The sequence below is a fragment of the Salarias fasciatus genome, chromosome 16, assembly GCF_902148845.1.
Source record: "Salarias fasciatus chromosome 16, fSalaFa1.1, whole genome shotgun sequence".
NCBI lineage: Eukaryota > Metazoa > Chordata > Actinopteri > Blenniiformes > Blenniidae > Salarias > Salarias fasciatus.
The window spans coordinates 22,971,090-22,990,377 of NC_043760.1; the positions used below are offsets into that span (position 1 = coordinate 22,971,090).

The 19,288-nt window shown below is 43.4% G+C and overlaps 3 protein-coding genes and 1 long non-coding RNA gene across 5 annotated transcripts; 2 read left to right on the forward strand and 2 right to left on the reverse strand.

Moving 5' to 3' along the window:
* Positions 1-62: 62 nt before the first annotated feature.
* cfap210 (cilia and flagella associated protein 210) lies at positions 63-2,885 on the reverse strand. Its single transcript, XM_030111224.1, has 9 exons — positions 2,849-2,885; positions 2,100-2,299; positions 1,828-2,001; positions 1,549-1,754; positions 1,287-1,443; positions 1,065-1,204; positions 773-965; positions 574-681; positions 63-413 (listed from the first exon to the last, which is right to left on the reverse strand). Exons 1-9 carry the CDS (start codon positions 2,883-2,885, stop codon positions 63-65), a joined length of 1,566 nt encoding a protein of 521 aa, XP_029967084.1.
* A 1,640-nt stretch (positions 2,886-4,525) lies between these two features.
* Positions 4,526-9,128, forward strand: phgdh (phosphoglycerate dehydrogenase). Its single transcript, XM_030111766.1, has 12 exons — positions 4,526-4,748; positions 6,013-6,164; positions 6,249-6,314; positions 6,428-6,482; positions 6,647-6,745; positions 6,831-6,963; positions 7,073-7,221; positions 7,349-7,501; positions 7,861-7,999; positions 8,102-8,229; positions 8,313-8,535; positions 8,766-9,128. The coding sequence occupies exons 1-12, from the start codon at positions 4,611-4,613 to the stop codon at positions 8,918-8,920; spliced, it is 1,590 nt and encodes a 529-aa protein (XP_029967626.1). The 5' UTR covers positions 4,526-4,610; the 3' UTR covers positions 8,921-9,128.
* A 1,956-nt stretch (positions 9,129-11,084) lies between these two features.
* Positions 11,085-15,396, reverse strand: LOC115403250 (uncharacterized). Of its 2 annotated transcripts, XR_003933193.1 has the most exons (4): positions 13,459-15,396; positions 13,069-13,212; positions 12,852-12,931; positions 11,085-12,656 (listed from the first exon to the last, which is right to left on the reverse strand). It is a non-coding gene; the product is annotated as an uncharacterized LOC115403250 (long non-coding RNA). The 2 variants fall into 2 exon arrangements; XR_003933192.1 differs by having other exon boundaries at positions 13,069-15,396.
* A 1,120-nt stretch (positions 15,397-16,516) lies between these two features.
* On the forward strand, positions 16,517-19,261 carry klhl23 (kelch-like family member 23). The gene is made up of 4 exons (XM_030112689.1): positions 16,517-16,528; positions 16,697-17,926; positions 18,547-18,699; positions 18,774-19,261. Exons 2-4 carry the CDS (start codon positions 16,702-16,704, stop codon positions 19,082-19,084), a joined length of 1,689 nt encoding a protein of 562 aa, XP_029968549.1. The 5' UTR covers positions 16,517-16,528; positions 16,697-16,701; the 3' UTR covers positions 19,085-19,261.
* The last annotated feature ends 27 nt before the right edge of the window (positions 19,262-19,288 follow it).

Genomic DNA, 19,288 nt, shown 5'->3' on the forward strand with positions numbered 1-19,288 from the left:
AATTACTTAATCATCAAAACACAAACACACTGAAAGTACTGTGAAAACCCTCCTGATCTTGATCACCACGTGAATCCCAGTCTCTTCTTGGCGTCCTGGATGTCTGCCGGCTCGTGAAGCTTCCTGATGTCCTCTGTCGTCCCGGAGACGTAGTTGGGCATCTGAGCGCCGCTGCCGTCCTGAACCAGATAGCTTTTCCTGACCGCTCTGACGGGACCGGGCCCCCCTCCGAACCCTTCCCTCGCAGCCTTGCAGAGCGGGAAGACGTTCCTCTGAGCCTCGGCCGCCACGCTGATCACGCCGTGCGAATACTGCTGGAACTGCCTGTCCTCCATGGCGGCCAGCTCGGCGTTCCTCACTTCGAGTTCCTGCTCCTCCAGTCTCAGCTGCTCTCGCCGCACACTCTTTTCAACCTGCAGTTGACCCGATTCAAATCAAACAAGTCACTTTCTGAAGGAAATGCCCACTTTTTTTAAATTATCTATTTAATGATATTCCAGTAGATTTCAACATTACCATCTGTGAGGCGTTGAAATCTTGTAATGATTTTTTAATCGCTCGGAGTTTCTTTGCCTGCAGTTCTTGTTTCTCTGAAGATATCCTGAGCATCTCTTTCCTGGCCTGCAGTTCGTCTTGCTTCTTCTGCTTGTCCAGTTTGTCCCTCTGCTCCTTTTCTTGTTGCTAGGGAGACAGATTTTTTTTTTTTTTAAATAACCAATAAATCAAGTTGATTTTCACAACACTCGTATTAAAAACCAAACTCTTGTGTTACCAGGAGTTCTCTCTGTTGAGCGATGGATTTCAGCATGGCGGCCCTCTTTTCCTCCTCCTTCAGCCGCAGCAGAGCCTCCTTCCTGTCCTGCTCCGCCACGGCCCGAGCGATCCTCTCCTCCTCGCTGCTGGTTTGCTGCTGCTGTGTGACGACCAGACTGTTCAGGATCCTCTCTCTGCGCGTCTGAGCCTCTCTGAAGAAGAAGAAAAATCATGTACTAAATCCAAAAAAAAACACCTCCAGAAGACAAATCCCAGACATAGTTTGCAACTGTCATTTAGCTGAGTCTCACTGAAGCAGCTCTTTTTCTTTTTCTTTGCGCAGCTTCATCATTTTCTGTTTGGTGGAGAGAAAAACTTTCCTTTTTTCCTCCTCGGCTTCCTGTTTCTGGGCCTCCAAGGCTCTCATGAGGTCTCTGTTGGCGATGTGCTCCTGGAAATAGACAGTGCAGACCATTAAACCTCCTGATTCCTGATTCTGGAGGTAGAGGTGTATTTATGACCCATGACCCCACCAGGTGAGCGCGCATGAGGTTCCTCTTCTCGGTTTCTTGTTTCTCCGACTCCATTCTGTGTTCCCACTGGTAGAGCTCTTGTAAACGCTGGATTTCCTCCCCTTCCTTCTTGCTCTCCAGCTTCTCTCGCTCTTTAGCAGCTTCATTTTCTCTTATTCTGACGAAAAGGAGCCGTGCAGTTTGACACAGTGACTGTAATCACTTTTTAAGAACCAAATTGCAAAAAGCTGACAGTATAAATGAAGAGTTTAATGATTCTTACCGATGTTTCAGTTCTTCTGCGACGGCCTCGCTGTCATGCCTTCTCTGCTCGGCTTTCTCCTGCTCTTTCCTGGAAGCCTCTTCCTCTTTGGTCTTCACCACATCCAGGAACATTTTGTTCGTGTCTTTTGTGGCACTCTTGATTCGTTTCTTGAGCTCAAGTTGCGCCTCCCTCTCCTTCAGCACCTCTGTCAGCAGGAGAGCGCTCTACAGGGAAAGAAATGAGTCCATCATCTCAGAAGTCTCATGTCCAAGTTAAGAATACCTAAACGGTACTAACATGTAATCCTTTGACCCGGTTGGTTTGGTAATAAAGCTGAGTTTTAGCTTTTTCGATGGCCTCTCTCCTCTTTTGTTCCTGGTATTTTGCCTCTTCGATGTCGATCTGCTTCCTTTTCTCCTCCTCAATCTGCTCTCGGATCTTCTTTGCCTCCAGCTTCTTCTGCGTCTGACTCTGTGATCAGTGTTCACAGACGGTTCATTAACTTTTCACCTTTTGCGTGTTTGAGCATTCAGATCACTGCGGCAGACAGATGTGTAAAGGAAACGTACAGTGATGGTACTGGACCAGAGCTTGACCACCTCCTGCGACTGGAGGTGCAGGGCCTTCCTCCGCTCAGCCGCCTCTCTCATACGCTCCTCCTCTCTGTTCACCTGGTTCAGCTTATCCTGAATCTTCTGCCATTCAGCCTTCCTTAGAACGGTAATTTGACGGAGGTCTGGTGGCTGAGTTATCCCATCAGCGTCCTCCGCTGGAGCTTAAAATGAGATGACACTTCAGTACATGCAATTCTTGAATGCATTTTTACACATAGAATTTGTGATGAAACCAGAATGCATAGACTGCTTTTATCCCCCCATAAATTTCTATTTGGATGGAATTTTAAAGATAAATCTTTCAACTAGAGGTTTTGGTTTAACAACAGGTTTATTTATAACACCTCTTAATATGATACAATCATCAGCTTACAACTGAATACAGATTACATTATCTGAAGCAAAGCCAAATTATCAATATGACACTTTTCAGACCTTAAAATGTAACTTAAAGTGCTTAAACTGAAAATATATTTTTGAACACAGTCAAATATTTAGAGTAATTCAATTTAACCAGGAAGCGACTGAGACGCTTGAATATAAGTGGGTAAGATATAGTGGGCACTTTAAAAAGGGACTTAAACTGGATTTTGTTATCAATATTTCTTTCACAATTAAATCAATTCAACATGCGCTGCAGGACGAATATATTTGTGGTGTATTAGTTGAGAAAACTCCTTCAGATGGAAGTGTCAGTCACTTACCACGTTTCTCTGATCCTTGTTGTGCCTCTGCCGCCATCTGCATTTACTATTGATTATAGAAAAAGAAACGCGCCCAATTGGAACGATAAACAATAAAAGATTAATGTTAAATGTAGTGATCTAACACACTCCTAAGTTCCGACAAGTCCTCTGAACGCAGCTTTAGTTTGTGGTCTCCTAGCAATGGCTGAACCAATCAGAGGCCTTTCCTCTGAGTACCGCGAGGGGGCAATCTACAGTCTACTCTACTTTATCGCCTGTTTTTCTTTTTCTTTTTTTCATAATGCTTAAAATCCAACAGAAGAAAGCTTCAGTGGCTGTATAAAGACAGCAAGTTGGGACATAATAACAGATGAGATAAAACCAGGACACACACTGACCACAACACTGACAGATGGAGTAAATTACAACAGTCAACACTGAGATAATGGAGCATCATGTGCTCCCAATGAGTGTGATGATGGACGGTGTGTGTCACATCAAGGCTGTTCAACCAGGGCTCATTATAAGACATCTTGTTCACAGTATTTGTGTATTTTGTGAATATATATTGTACCTCGGCTGATTTTAAAATTGTTTGTGAAATACAAAAAGACCAAACAGGAGTGCTTCCATCCATTCATTCATCTTCTATAAAAGCTTTAAGTCCTGAAGTCGATCCAGCTGACACACTGAGCGAAGGCCACGTGGAGCTTATTTGTAGAGTTTGGGCGTGACCTGATTTAACCCATTCAGTTATTTAACAGCTTGATAAAAGGCTGGTTTTCAGTTTCTTTTTTTTTTTTCCACAATGGAAAACTAAAGCTTCAAGCTGTTATCATAAAAGGCAACGTTCAGACTTTGGTAATGGAGGATTTATTTACCTGGGCGACACAGCGGTGCAGTGGTCAGTGCTCTCAGAAGGGCTCAAACACCACGCAGCTGGCCTTTTCTGTGTAAAGCTTTGCATGATCTTCCTTTCTGTGTGGGTTTCTGTGTGATAACCTCATTGGTGACCCTAAATTGCCACTGGGTGTAAATGTGAGTGTGTGCGGTTGTGTTTGCCCAGCGATGACCTGATGACCTGTCTGTGTGTATCCTGCCCTGCTCATAGTAAACAGATGGCTCCAGGGCAATGCAACCCTGCACAGGAGAAAATCAATACAGAAGCTGGATTGATGGAATATTTTCCTGATTTGTTGTGATGATGGAAATTTAATGAATGAGATTTTTAAAATGTTTATAAATGGACTTGCTGATAACATCCCATGTATTTGTATCCTTTATCTGGATGATATTTTTTTAAAATTCTAATAAACTGTATATATTTGTACTTTTTTCCCTTTCTTTTTCTCTTTTAACCACTGATTTGCACACACATCTGTACTCTCTGTTCTTGCTTGGTAGGGGGAAAAAAAGTTTTGCTGATTAGATTTGTTTTGATTGATTGCGTGAAGGTCTCGTGCACTAACTCCACAGACAGATGGAGCGGTGTGCTGCACGCACGAGGCGTGATCCCGGCAGTGGGTGGATGTTTCAGCCGGTCCGGATCTCCGGATCTGATTCGCGTGGACGAGTCAGGGCAGGAGGCTCGCGAGGGAGGCGGGTTCACGTCGGAAGAGGGCCGTCTTTACCGAAGACAGCCATTCAAAACCAACAGAGAGGGAAAGCGAGCGACTCCCCCCCGTGTCTGTCCATCACTTCACCCGGCCGCCAAACCAGCCTCCGATCCCCCCGGCGGACCAGCACGCAGCAGAAGCCACCGCGCACGGAAAGCACCAAGATGGCCCCGATCTCCATCCAGACCGTGCTCATCAGTGAAAGTGTGGATCCCCGCTGCAGGGCCATTTTGGAGGAAAATGGCATCCGAGTGACGGAGAAGCAGAACATGACTGAGGCTGAGCTGATCGCGGACATTAAGGTGAGAACTCTTTGTATCCCTGCTGAAAAAAACTGCCTTGTTCCATTATGGTTGATTTAGCAACGATTTCCCAACAAAAGTTTACGCACGCGCTTCAGTCAGCATCGCCGAAAAGCGAGCGCGAGCTGCAGAAGTCTAATGAAAGCTTCAAGCCGGGCAGGTTCCACACTTTTTCTCCCACTTTAGAGCCTAATCCGAGCCGTGTGCACGGTTTTCCGGGGCGGCGTGACAGTGAGGCGTGCAGGGAATCCGGTGTGTTCGCTTCGTACCGCCCATTGCAAAGCTGATGCAACTCATCCCACACTTTACCGGTCTGCTTTCCCATCATCACTGCCGCTGTGCCTCTGAGCCACATGCTGGGAACAGGAACAGCATCCGTGTCAGATATCTTTGTGTTAAATTCACTGCAAGTGTACTGTAATGATCCCTATGCGAAACTGTCTGAAGTGCAGCATTGATTCCAGTTTTTCTAGAGAAGAAATAACCTTAAAGTTTAATCAAAGTCATAAGTCAGATTGTAAGCTAAGTTTATATTTTAATTTTCAAACATCTGCACTGCATTATCTCAATCAGACCAGTTCATTAGGCGGCATTAGTGGGTCACTCAAATAGACAATGTGTGTTTTGTTCAGCTTAGTTTAACATCTGTCAGAGATGTGGCTGCATTTTCAAATTGTTTGTTCTTCCTATTCCATCTGCCCTTCTTATTAGTCTGAGGACAGAAGCTTGTTAATTTTACTATCCATCTAATTAGAGATAAGTCGCCTATTTTACACATATTGCACCGTAAAGCTTTTTGTTTTGATTGACCAGTGAAATTCACCACCATAGAAAGTGGCTTTTCTGTATATGGAGGCCTAAATAAATGTTGACAGCAATTCAAAAGAAAAACCTGCCTTAGATCTAAAGTTATATATTCCTCGGTTATTTTGTTAGATAGGGACCAAACTTAATCCATGTTTCAATGACAACTCAATAAACTGGTGCAAAACCAGGATTTACTTAAGCAAGCAGCACTCATTGATCAGTAATAGTTCATCCCGTTTGACGAAATACTGATAGATATTTACTATCATCCCAAAACCAAATCTGACATTCTGAATTAATTGCCACTCTTATGACTATCTGAAGCTGTGATGACAAAACAAATAGATGAATGAATGAAATGAATAAGTAAAAAATAAGGTAATCAAACACACCTGAGCAGATTGACCTCTTAAATAAAAGCCATTTGTTTATTTTTCCTTCACTCTTCTAATCTCAGAACTACGACGGCCTCGTGGTGAGATCTGCTACCAAGGTAACGGCTGCTGTTATCAATGCTGCCGATAATCTGAAGATCATCGGCAGAGCTGGGACCGGCGTGGACAACGTGGATGTTGAGGCTGCTACCAGAAAGAGCATCATCGTCATGAAGTAAGTCTTGGGTTCACGCACAGATTTACATCACCGTGCAAGCGTGACGTGACATACTGACCGTTAGATCTTTATTTTTCCAAGCACTCCGAGTGGGAACACCATCAGCGCTGCAGAGCTGACCTGCGCCCTGCTGATGAGCCTCTCCAGGCAAGAGGATTCATGTTTTCTTATCCACTGAATAAACATTTTCTGACATTCTAAGTTTGTTGAGATTCAGTAAAACTCCATTAATATAGAGATTTATTTATGTTTTTATTTAGACATGTACCCCAAGCTGCCATGTCCATGAAACAGGGGAAATGGGATCGTAAAAAGGTGAGCAGAGCTCCAGCTTCTATGTGCTGTAGTGCACAAAGCAGTTATTGTTGCGTGGTTGGTTCCGTTGTTGTTACGCTTGCCGGTAATCAGATGTGACACTTGAAGCTGTGCAGTGTGTCGACGCGGCTATTGGGGTCACCGCTGCGATGTTGATTTTGCAGTTCATGGGCGCCGAGCTGTACGGCAAGGTGCTCGGAATCGTTGGACTTGGAAGGATTGGGAAGGAGGTCGCCTCAAGAATGCAGTCGTTTGGCATGAAGGTGTGTGAACTCACACACTTCTCAGTGGAGAAGAGGGTTGGATTACTTGAATGAAAGAAATAATCAGATGGACTTATCTTTCTAGACTATCGGCTATGATCCAATCACTCCTCCCGAGGTGACGGCCAGCTGGGGCGTCCTGCAGATGTCTCTGGAGGAGCTCTGGCCTCAGTGTGACTACATTACCGTCCACACTCCCCTCATGCCCTCTACTGTTGGTGAGCATCACTCCGGTGCACCCTGACAAAAATGTAAACGCACTCTGAGAGGATTGGGTTTGATTTTTGACGACGTTGAATCCACGCGTGTCTCTTTTTGTGTGTAAAGGTCTGCTTAACGATGAAACCTTCGGAAAGTGCAAGCGAGGAGTGAAGGTTGTGAACTGTGCCAGAGGGGGCATCATTGACGAGGCTGCTCTGCTCAGAGCGCTGGAGTCTGGACAGTGCGGCGGAGCGGGACTCGATGTCTTTGTTGAGGTACAGTCGGATTCTGTTTTCTCACAAATAAAAACTCTCCGCTCTGCTTCACTGTGTACATCTTTCTTCAGTATGAATGGAAGAAATGCTGTGGATCTCATCTTGCTTTCGTGTCTTTTGGACACAGGAGCCGCCTAAGAACCGCTCTCTTATCGACCATCCCAACGTCATCAGCTGCCCTCACCTGGGAGCCAGTACGAAGGAGGCTCAGGCTCGCTGCGGGATGGACATCGCCGTGCAGATCGTGGAGATGGTGAAAGGCAAGAACCTGGTCGGAGCAGTAAGTTATTCTCAGCAGCTTTATGTCTCTCTGTCGAAGAAATGACCTGCAAACCTTGAGCTTGTAAAGTTGTTGAAGGACTTAACAGAGATATGCAGGATGGGGTTTCGGAAACTGTAGTGTAGGAGAAATATTTTCTATCTTCAAACAAAAAAAAAAAGAATACAAAGCAGTGAATCAGGATGTTTGACCTTCAAGAGCTTGAATCATCTACTGGACTAAATTTAAAAAATTCTGCACGGTGTGTAAGACAGTATTTTGAAGGCTGATTGGTCATTATTCTGCCCGTTATTCACTAGTCTTTGATTCGCCTCACCTGCTAACCTATGCTCTCTCATCGCCTCTTGTGGCCCTTGTAGGTAAATGCACAGGTTTTGGCCAACACCTTCTCGCAGGAATCTCAGCAACTCATCAAACTTGGAGAAGCTGTTGGCGCTGTGCTGAAGTCCTGCATTGCCTCTAACGCACCGCCAAGCCACGTTGAAATCAGTACTAAAGGTATAGGTTACCCGTTTAATCATATATTATTGTCCCATTAACAGCAGGTAAGTGAGAGAAATAAGTATCACTGAATACTACGTACCATTCTCTACTAACCAGGCGACTCGATGAAGTCCTCCACCGGATACATGACGTCCGCTGTGCTCGTCGGCCTCGTCAATCGGCAGTCTGGGTGTTGCCCAAACCTCATCAATGTCCTGAGTCTCGCCAAGGAGAGTGGAATCACGGTACGACATCCACTCCTCAGTGACACAATAAAGACCGTGCGTCTTGGAAATCAAACTCAAATTCACATGAACTGCCGCTTCAGGTAAACCAGTCCCACTACGCGTCTGACGGGGCGGCCGAAGGCGTGTGCAAAGTGGAGATCACGGCCAGTAGCGGCCGCCATAACGCCGTGGGTTCAGTCCGGGGCGGCGTGGCCGTCCTGCTGCAGCTGAACGACAGCAGGTTCAGACAGCCCATCTCACTCTCCGGAAATCTGTTGTTCTTCAAGGCTTCGGCTGATCCGCAGCTCCTCACCTCACTGGCCGGTAAGAGAATAAAGGAGGCTTACTTTCAAGCAGTTCATGCCCGGAATCACACATTTCTTTCATCATTTACTGAGAACTAACTGCTTGTTTGTTGAAAACACTCTGCAACATACCTGATCTCAAATGAAATGATGATTTCCTGGAAGCACAATGGTCTTGAGTATTCAACTGTGGTTTAACTGTCTTTCTTAAATCCTCACCGGTCGTGTTTGCCTTTTGTTCTCGTGTAGGATTGCTGGCCGCAGAGGGAGTGCAGATAGAGTCATTCAGCGGTCCTGAAAACCACACTGGGGACCAGTGGTTTTGTGTGGGGCTGTCGGCTCTCCTGAAAGATGTCAGCGCGCTGAAGCCCTTGGTTAACGATGCGGCCCAGCTCAGCATTTAAATGAAAGCAGCAACGCTCGAACAGAGGAACGTTCAAGTGTCCGAAACTGACCACATTTTCTAGAGTGTCTAATGTAACGGCTCTGTCGCTGCTTTTTGTGTTTACAGCTAACAACTTGTGCAGAAGTTGAAACCTCTTAACCCTTTAAAAGCTGCATTTTGATAACATTCCACTGTCTAGGGTTTTTTTCTTTTTTTGAGCTTCTTGAAGTACATAAAATAAAATGCAATTGCTATGTAGGGTCCAGTTTCTTGGTTAATCTTTGTTTCACCTCCTTTATATTTAGACTGTGCCCACAGTGTAAACCTGTTATTGTTTCAATCTACTTACTTTTAGGTTTTCTGTGTGCCAAATAAGCGCCACGTTTTTCTTTTTTACAGTTTTAATTTCTGGGATAATTGGCAACATTCATTCAAAACAATCAAACATTATGCAAAAAAATGTAGATTAGAATCTCATGGAACACTGTGCAAAGCAGAAATCCAGACTCTGCAGCTGCAGCAGGATGTTTCTGAATGGCAAGTTACAAATATTGTCTTAATATTTTTTTTTCTGTATTCATTTGTGTTGGTCCAGTTACTCAAATGTAGCTAGTTAGCATTAGCTCTTGCTAACCATTACATCTCTGCTGTCTTCTCCTTAGTTGGAGCTGTTTCGGTGAATGTGGAATAATGTGAATAGTTTACAGTTACCTCTGGTGACTATATTCTTGCAGTCTGCAGAGAATGTTGTCAAAGGACTGTTAGCCTCAACTAGCAGCTTATGCTCAGTTAGACTGCTACAAGCTTGTCATGGATGCTGACAAAGTAGGCCAAAAAAAAATCTTAATTTTATAACATTTTGTGATAGTTTAATGAGATATTTTTCACAGCAGTTTCCTGTCATTCATTGTTGACATTGTAAGATAATCACCCCACCATAATTCAGAATGAATATGCGTGTATCAATAACCTTGAAGGCAGTGTAGAGTGTTTTCCCCATCTCTGCAGTAATGTTACAAATTAACTGTTTTTCCCATGAGAGTGTGTTGTGAGATGACTTCCTGATAGGGTTAGAGTTTTCATGACGGCATGTTTGAAAAAATGGAAATTGAAAAAAAGGGAAGTTTGTATTTGTATTTGCTTGCATTGTGACTTTTGTGGGTCTTGAGCCTCTAACTAGGATATGTGAGAGACCCATTGCAGGTGACACGGGGGCAGCTGGTTGGGGGAAGAGGTTGCTTTTAAACCATATAGAAGAGGATGTGCTGTGAATTTTAGTCATCTTGCTCAGCGGCCCGAGCACTGTCCCAGAGAAACCATTAATCAACATCGAAGAGCAGGTCCTCAAAGTCAGGTCAAATTTCCTGTGTTTACCGGGGAAGTTGAAATTCATTTGAAATTGAGAAAATATAAAACATGTTTTGTCTTATTTCACACTGCGTGACTACATAATTCCACATGCATTCATTCATAATTTTAAACAGTATAGATTGTCAGCTTTGGAGAGGGTAGATTTGGAGTTCTTTTTTGCCACTGGTCAGTTTGAGGAAGTTGGAGGTAAAAACCAGGATTTGATTTCTGAGAGATAGTGGGTGAGGCAGGAGGCAGAGGGAGGGAGGGTGGAGCTAGGTGAAGTGGAGAGGGAGAGCTGGGTGTCATGAGGATAATAGATAACTTTTTTTTATATATTTTATTAGATATTTACTGTAAATATTACTCAGTGGGAGAAGATGATGAAGAGAAGGGCCCCCAGGACAGAGCCCTGAGGTACACCGAGATGAAGGACTTGAGTTGGATGAACCGAGTACGGTCTGAGAGGTAAGAGTGAAACCAGTGAAGAGGGGCGTGAGTAATACCAATGGATAAGAGTCTATTAAAGTTTTAATAAGATATGTGTGCGTGCATGTGTGCCAGTGCATAGAGGCAGAGGTGACATGAAGTGCTGCACACATGCATTTTAATCTGTTAACTAGCTGAAGTGTGCGAACAGAGCTCGCTGTGCTACCTGTTAATATGGCAAGAAAACAATATATTTTGTGACATTTGACTGAATTTGACAGAACAGACAACCAATTTTCATTTTTTACGGAGGCTCCTTTATTGTACTGTGTAGCCTTTTTACAGATCAACATGCGAAGTTCGGATATGATGATCATCTCTCAAAAAAGTCAACACAAGTTCACAATTGACAGTTGAGGAGGGCACAGCAGGAATGCTTTGTATGAAGTGAGAGGATATCAAGAGAAGTGGAACTACAGTATCATTAGGGTTAGACTTTAGTCTGGAGCTCCACCTTTGTTGTTTTCTTAAGTGGAAATTGATTTTTACATTCATGACAAATTGAAGATGAACAAAGAACCAAGCGTTAACATGAGATGTCAGCTCTGAAATTCCACTGAGCAGATCAAAGGCAAACCTCAAAAAGAAAACTTCATGTCGCACTTCATGAATACGACGCATGTGTGTAATCCAGCAGATACATACACCGGCTAAATCTGAATGCATTTCATTGGACGATGCAACTAATAAAATGTGGCACAGGCTAAGTCAGCATACCACCCAATCATATTAAAACATTTTATCTGAATAAAGATGTGGTCAAAGACAGCCGCACTTCAGAAAGAAAAAAAAAAAAAAGATATTTCAGTTGTGTAATGGATGTCAACAACAAATTCAAAGCAGTAAGGTAGTCAAGCAACACTTGTAATTATAAATATCAATACAGCAGTACAAAAATAAAAAAACATTGTAGGAATACTGGATTTTACTGAACAAAAGATTCTTTCACATTTCTACAAAAGTACATTTTCTGACAATGAAGATGGAGTTGAGAACTTTTAAAAAGAGTACATGTACAAAGTGGTCTATTTACATCTGCCACCACTGTCCAAACTGCCGCTGTACTATGACGTTTCTGACTGTGACTCAACCAGCAGAGTGGTCATCAAGCAACCAGGTTCTTGGTTCAGTCTCCCATCTCTACATGTCAACGTGTCCTTGAGCAAGACACCCAACCTCAAACTGCTCCCAGTGGATGGATTAAGACGCCTCCACTGGCAACCCAATGTCACTCCAAACTGCTGCTGTCGGTGGGTGAATGTGACTGACGGTGTACGCTGCAACAGTGCTATATAAATGAAATTCATTCACCATTTGCCATTCATGGTAGCTTGCACTGCACAAATGTGCCAACACATCAAACGCTACCATGTAAAGACATTCAGCTTACATATCTTCCTCTGAAAGCTCCAGAGTGCTGTCATCCTGCTCACTCTCGGCTCACTCTCTTCAGAATCCTTTGTCTTCCTGAAACTGGAGGAAAGATGAGTCCATTTCAAAACATCGATAGGTGGCAGTGACAGAGTTCACTTTCTCCAGAAGACTGTTGCTTCTGCAGAGGACAGCACTGCAGCCCCCTGTATCCCTCCTCTGTCATACCTGTAGATGGTGCTAAAGTGAAACATGATAAACGGTTTAGTTAAACTAAAAATAGGCAACACTGAAGCTAAAAAAAAATATTTTGAATACATTATTCAGAGGATGTACATAATTGTGAAAATATCACAACTGGGTCAGTAAAAAAAAGGTTGTACAATTTCCAGGAAAATGAGTGTGATTTTTGATGTCCTCTTCAGTTTTGTGAAGGAGGTTGTCCAGTCTGTCAGATATTGGTCATGCTGACTGCTGAGTCATCTTCTTCACAAGGATTACTTTCTCCTCTTCGTCTGACAAGCATGACATTGGCAAACCGTCGCCTTTTCAAGTGGAACAGATGAGAAACCACAAACATTAAATTATCTTCCAACATCAGGGTCACTGCAAGTAATACTTATCAATAAAACACAAACTGAATCAGGAAATAAATGAACTGAATTTATCAAAGTCTTCCACCCATATGGTTCTCCTTCTATATGCACCCGAAAATGCTTTTTGGAAAACACTTGGCTTACCGTCTCCCTGCTCGTCCAGAGGTAGAACTCCAGAGAGATTGCACTCAGATCCTCTTCTTATGTCTCCTTTTGTTTGGTTACTGTTTCATCAAAAAAAAAAAAAAAAATCTTAGAAGAAGCAACAACCAATCATTGACTGTTAGGTGATACCAATTACATCTCTTTCTCAAGACATGGGTTCTTCAGACACAGAATTCGCGGTTCGCCTGCATTTCACCTTTTATTGGATCCGCTCTGCATCAAAACACAAGGAGCGCCATTTCAGGTATCCCTCTAGACTAGACAGCACACAAAACCTCTGCTTCCTTCATGGAGCGACTCCTTTTTAGTGCGTATCCCCCTTTTTAAACCCAGCCAGCCTCTGGGGGAGAGAGGGGGAGAGATAATCAATGGTTATTAGACACAGGTGCTCCTCGTTATTTCTCTCCAGCACTTTTCCCTGAGCCGCTTCACTCTCTTCCTTACATGCGAGCTTGACCTCGCCCCACCACCACATACACAAGAAGCAATGTCATAGCCAAATGTGTGACACGACATTATCAAATTAATTCACAAGGGATTGTATTGTGTTCCAGTCACTGCCCATTGTTTGACATCTTCCACCCACTGTTGTGTCTCTTCCAGAGAGATGTTGAGGTCTTGCTTGAGGGACTCAGCCAGGATTTGCTGCTTCCACTTCAGCTCACTTTGTCATCTATTTCGAAACAATAAATAATCCTGCCAATTATTGCAGTGTCCAATTTTTTGAGATGGTGCAAAAAAATAAACATTCATTGTGAAAAATAATAAAATACTTCAAACTTTAGTGAAACTTGTTCTCTGTAGCTCTTCCCTCCAGTTTTCTGCAACTGCATCAGATCAGAGCATCAGCAGAACAATTTCACAAACAAATCAAAATTCAATTAATACATTATTACAACATAAAACATATTTAATTCTATTTTCTAATCTGATGCTGTGCCTGACTTGTTCGTCAGAGCTGCCCTGGAGAGGAAGCTGTCGACTTTTTCCACCTCCTCTCCAGTGGTATTTCCTGCAGCTTCCCAGAGTTCCTAAAAAACAAATTGCGACACAAACATTTAACTTGTCACTGCACCTCACATTTGCCTGTGTGAGCCTTGGCATGCATCTCAGAGAGAAAAGGCTTCATCTCTGCCAGTGGATGTAGCTCAGGGACCTTCTCTGCCGCCTTCTGCTAATATGGCCAATACCTGTAGCCTATTGGTGAAATTGCAAGTATTTGTGATAGCTTATTGTAGAAAGGAGACATGCCATGACTGAGAGCAGTTACAGCCAACCTGTCATACAGCAGGAGAGCCACAAAAATGCAAAAATGTAACGGCAGACACTTTGGGATCCTGTGTGATGAACAGTCCATCAAAAAGTGATTCATCTGTCCTGTTAAAATAGAACAAATAGCCTGACAATATAATTCATGCGGACAATCACTCAAACCTTCGTGCTGTCCAGCAACGTGTGTGGAAACCTATATTGTTATACAGTGTAAAAGTTACATCTTCAAATCGGTGGAACATGTGACACACCAATTCCAACTTAAATGACACTAATTATTAAAGTATTAACATCATGTTTTACAGTCATGCGTTATTCACTTTTATAGCATTCAGCAGTCTGAGTTCCAGCTATATTTTCATTCCTTACACTCCAGGTTGCATCTTGTAATCTCCAGACTGAGACTTTTTACATGTTCCAGAGGCTTGGAGGCTCAGCTGAACCCAAAGAGGGACAGAGCGTTTTCAATTCAGGCCCTGAATCTCTGGAACATCTGACATCCCTCTGCCAGCAGATGTCAGGTAGACCGATTCTCTACTCTCTTTAAAGTCTTTTTTTGAAACACATTTTTATCAGAGTTTTTATTCATTTTTGATTGAGTCTTTTATATAGTTCTAGTATGTTTTTTTTTAATTGCATGGTTAATTTCATGCTCTGACTTGGTTTAAATCCACTCTTGACATTTGTTTGAAAAGTGATCTATAAAAAAAGATTGTTATTACTGTTACCTTCCAAGTCATGAATCATGATGGCGTTTATTATCAGTTGCGTGCCAATTATGTGTGATTATGAACCTTATTATTTTGGATGATATCCATCCAACAAATAAAACAACATTTTGGTCAGGCTTGAAAGTTAGGAAAAAAAATTGAAATGAGTTCTCACCGTCCCTGTGCTGAAGGCTCGATCTTCAAGCATTTTGATAAATGTTTGTTGAGATGAGGCTGAACTGGCCAACTTCATCTGCCCAAATGATGTGAACACACCAAAATCTGAACAGCATTTGGCGGCTGGTGGTCACTTATCCCTGAGGTCCATTTGGAGGAACAACAAGGACAGGACGAATGTGAAGACGTAGACCTGATAAACTGGAAAGTCTTGGTTTGAGCCACGCGAACAGATTTGTGATGGTGGTGGAACTGGAAGCTGTAGTCAGAACAATGTAGAAATGAATATGAGTGATGTCAGGAAATGAGTAAACTCAGTATAAATACATTTATACACAATGTAACAACTGTTTAAACACAAAATTGACATGGTCCCTGATGCAGGGACAGTGACAGAGTTCAAAATTTACTCAGTTCCTCAAGCTTTGAAATAAAATATATAGAAAGGAATACATAAACAATATTTTAAAAGACAGACAGTGATGTATTAAAAAAAAAAAAAACTCTTTGATTGTGTTTTTTCACTGCATATACAACCTAATCAAAGCCAGCAGAGTTTATAGCTATTGATATTTAGATATCTATATTCAGTGTTTTTAATCATAAAGATAAAAGTTGATAGACATCAATATGCATATTTCTGAACTAAAATGAAATTTCCACTACATAAAAGTAACAGGATTTGTATTTGGTTGCCTCCCACCTCAGAAGAAAATGCTACCTGATTAATTTCATTGGCAAAATAAGCACATTAAAAAAAAAAAAAAAAAACTTTTTGCCTGTCCCTACATATACATCTTAATTACAGGAATGTGATTGTAACTAGTTTATTCTCCTCCTGGTTTGGGTAATTTGATAAAAGAACTTTATTAGATAAAGCTTTAATAGTTGTAGTTAGATTATTTTTTCAGTAAAACTGCTAAGTTTAGAATATATCCTTAGCAAATCTGAGCAGGAAACTGTTGAAAGTAAAAGTCTCAGTCACACACATGAGGTCTTCTGCAGGAATATGGAGCGCTGCCGTGTTAATCTGAGGATTAGGTAAAGCCTCGGCCACACAGGGTTCAAGATACCATAGCAACAGCAGAGAATGGAGGGGAAAGCGTGAATGGACCACCGCCTCTCCTGCACCGAGAGCTCATTTGTTCCAGGTTTGTATTCCGTCGGCGTCCGCTCGGCAGTTAAGTGCGCTTTAACGCGCCGTGCATGCGCGCGTCACGGGACTGTGGATGGAGGTTATATTTAGGCTCCGGGGGAAAATAGCGGTGTTGGGTGATTCCTCTGAATGGTTGCTTGGTTTTGTCAAGGACCTGCTGTTGGAGAGGAGGAGGAGGAAGAGGAGGGGGGATGGCCGCTGCACATACATACCAAAATAGGCTCGAGCTGGCTGCGATCGTCCTCTCTGAGCTATATCGAGGCTCGTTCTGTTGAGGAGAGGAGCGCCTGAAGACAGGACGGTGCCAGCGTGGGACACGTTCATGGAAACACGCTAAAGAGGTAAGGCTGTGACATCTCTGTTTGGTTGTTTACAAGGTCAGGAGAGACACATGGCTGCAGATGCATTGACCCCAATGCTGCATTTCATTATAAATGAGAATTTGAAGGTTCCAATATGGTTTGACATCCATCACACATGCTTTTCTTTTCCTTTCTTTTCTTTTCCAGATAGGATGTCACATAAACAAGCAGAAATTTACACATATGACTTCTGTGATGGAGAGCATCCCGAAAGGCTCCTGGATGCTCTCAGGCATTTCTACATCAGTGGTCTGTTCACAGACGTCACTCTGCAGTGTGGCGAGTCCGGCCAGGAGTTCCACTGTCACAAGGCACTGCTGTCGGCCTGCAGCTCCTACTTCAAAGTCATGTTCACCACGGACATGAGGGAGAGGTCGGACAGCGTCATCAAGCTGACCGGGATCGACTGTGACGTCCTGGGCACCCTGGTGGAGTACGTCTACACCGCCCAGGTGTGCATGACCAAGAGCAACGTGCAGAGCCTGCTGGAGGCTGCCGGTCTTCTGCAGTTCCTCTCTGTGAAGCAGGCCTGCGAAGAGTTTCTCATCCGCTTCCTGGATGTGGATAACTGCCTGGGGATGCACGCTTTTGCCCAGCTGCACGTCTGTCCCGAGCTGGAGAAGGAGGCCCGCCGGGTGATGCTGAGCCGGTTCCCGGAGCTCGTTCGGCAGGAGGAGTTCCTGGAGCTGGACCAGGAGAAGGTGAGATCGGTCCTGGCCGCTCAGAGCCTCGCTGTGCAGAAGGAGGATGAGCTGATAGACGCTGTAGCCAGATGGGCGACCCACGATCTGACCAGTCGAGCTCGCCTTGTTTCAGACGTGATGCAGTCCATCCATGTGGAGCTGGATGTGATTTACTTCAAAGCTTCATTAGAGGGACAGAGAAAATACTTGATGAACAATCACGAGAAGCTCAAATCTATTATCGTTCAGGCTCTGGGGTCAAATAGCAAAATGAGCCCTTCAAATGGGAAAATGTCCTCGAGCATGTACGTCATTGGAGGATACTACTGGCACCCTCTTTGTGAAGTTCACATCTGGGATCCAGTCAGCAGTACATGGCTGCAAGGAAAAGACATGCCGGACAATGCCAGAGAGAGCTACAGCGTCAGCTCACTGGGAGCAAATATCTACGTGACTGGAGGCTACAAGACGAACACGGTGGAGGCCCTGGACACGGTTTGGATTTATAACTGTGACTATGATGACTGGATGGAGGGCTGCCCCATGATGACAGCCAGGTACTACCACTGCTCAGTGGCGCTGCACGGCTGCATTTACGCCATTGGAGGCTACAGAGGAGGGGCCCCGGAGCAGGAAGCTGAATATTATGATCCTCTGAAAAAGAAGTGGTTCCCAGTTGCCAAAATGATCCAAGGTATGCTAAAATGTGTTATCTTGGAGGAAAAACTGGAAAAATTAACTCAATTTTGGGGTTTAATGCTGCAGTACAGATCCTCCCTCAGTTTCCTGAGTTGTCACATACGGCAGAAGATGTCCAGAGACATATTGCAAACAATTAATAACTTTAAATCTCAGTTTGTTCATCCAAAACACAATAATTTGGACATGACTGGACTTTTTTGTGAAAACATCACATGTTGATGAGTTTCAAGTTATAGAGTAAAAACAGCATTTAGTAAAAAGTAGGCCTAAACTAAAAAGTTTTTTTTCTCCTTAGCTGATACATCCAGCATCATCTTTTATTATAAGTTCTTGAACTTCACAACACACAAATAAATGTTGAATACTCAATACATATTTTATGGATAGGCAAAGGGCATGATGTAGCTGAGAATGAGTGCATGACCTTAATTGTCCTAAAAATTTAAATCTTTGCTGCTGGACATGTAACTTCCCTGATAGATCAGCTTCATTTCGATATTCTTTTGACATTATTAGAAAATATCTAAATGCATGCTGTAGTCTTTGATTTTTTTTAATGTTTAGATTTAGGAATTGTTGGAGTGATAATTTTAACCCATGTTTCCATCGAAGGTGTGGGAAATGCCACTGCCTGTGTCCTGAGAGATGAGATCTTTGTGACTGGCGGACACTACGGGTACAGAGGAACCTGCACCTATGAAAAAATCCAGGTGTACCGAGCAGATGTCAACGAGTGGAGCATTATTACAACAAGTCCCCATCCAGGTGAGATCAACGGAAAACACTGAGCCTGAAGTGTGAGTATTGTTGAACGGTGTTTCTGATCTGTGTGGTTTCAGAGTACGGCCTGGCCTCAGTTTCTCTGAACAACAAGCTGTATTTGGTGGGTGGACAGACGACCATCACGGACTGCTACGACACTGAGAGAGACGAGTGGAGACCGATATCAGTGATGAAAGAGAGGAGGATGGAGTGTGGAGCTGTGGTAATAAATGGTTGCATTTATGTGACGGGGGGATACTCCTACTCAAAAGGGACTTATCTGGAAAGCATTGAGAAATACGACCCCGATCTGGACTCATGGGAGATCGTCGGCACCCTTCCCAGCCCGACCAGGTCACACGGATGCGTTTGCGTTCACAGTGTTTAGTGACAAACTCTAATTATGACCACTTCTTCACAGCTGTTTCGTGCCATGTTTGTGTGCTGTCCCACAAGACATCCAGGTGGATCCATTCCTTCATGCAGCTATTTGCCAAACTCCACGGTGACACCTAAGTGTTTCTTTTAGAACTCAGGGGGCTTTTGAGTAGCTTATTTGTTAACTTTTTGCTTTATTTCAAAAATGAACATT

What these genes read in the sequence shown, in the direction of transcription:
- cfap210 (XM_030111224.1), bottom strand. Translation starts at nt 2,885, where the DNA reads ATGGCGGCAGAGGCACAACAAGGATCAGAGAAACGTG. An exon ending in ACCGGGTCAAAGGATTACAT is followed by an intron (nt 1,755 to 1,827) that starts GTTAGTACCGTT and finishes CTTTCCCTGTAG; the next exon opens with AGCGCTCTCCTGCTGACAGA. An exon ending in GCAGAAGAACTGAAACATCG is followed by an intron (nt 1,444 to 1,548) that starts GTAAGAATCATT and finishes CCTTTTCGTCAG; the next exon opens with AATAAGAGAAAATGAAGCTG.
- phgdh (XM_030111766.1), top strand. Translation starts at nt 4,611, where the DNA reads ATGGCCCCGATCTCCATCCAGACCGTGCTCATCAGTGAAAGTGTGGAT. An exon ending in AGCTGATCGCGGACATTAAG is followed by an intron (nt 4,749 to 6,012) that starts GTGAGAACTCTT and finishes TTCTAATCTCAG; the next exon opens with AACTACGACGGCCTCGTGGT. An exon ending in CCAAGGAGAGTGGAATCACG is followed by an intron (nt 8,230 to 8,312) that starts GTACGACATCCA and finishes CTGCCGCTTCAG; the next exon opens with GTAAACCAGTCCCACTACGC.
- klhl23 (XM_030112689.1), top strand. Translation starts at nt 16,702, where the DNA reads ATGTCACATAAACAAGCAGAAATTTACACATATGACTTCTGTGATGGA. An exon ending in AGTTGCCAAAATGATCCAAG is followed by an intron (nt 17,927 to 18,546) that starts GTATGCTAAAAT and finishes TTTCCATCGAAG; the next exon opens with GTGTGGGAAATGCCACTGCC. An exon ending in TACAACAAGTCCCCATCCAG is followed by an intron (nt 18,700 to 18,773) that starts GTGAGATCAACG and finishes GTGTGGTTTCAG; the next exon opens with AGTACGGCCTGGCCTCAGTT.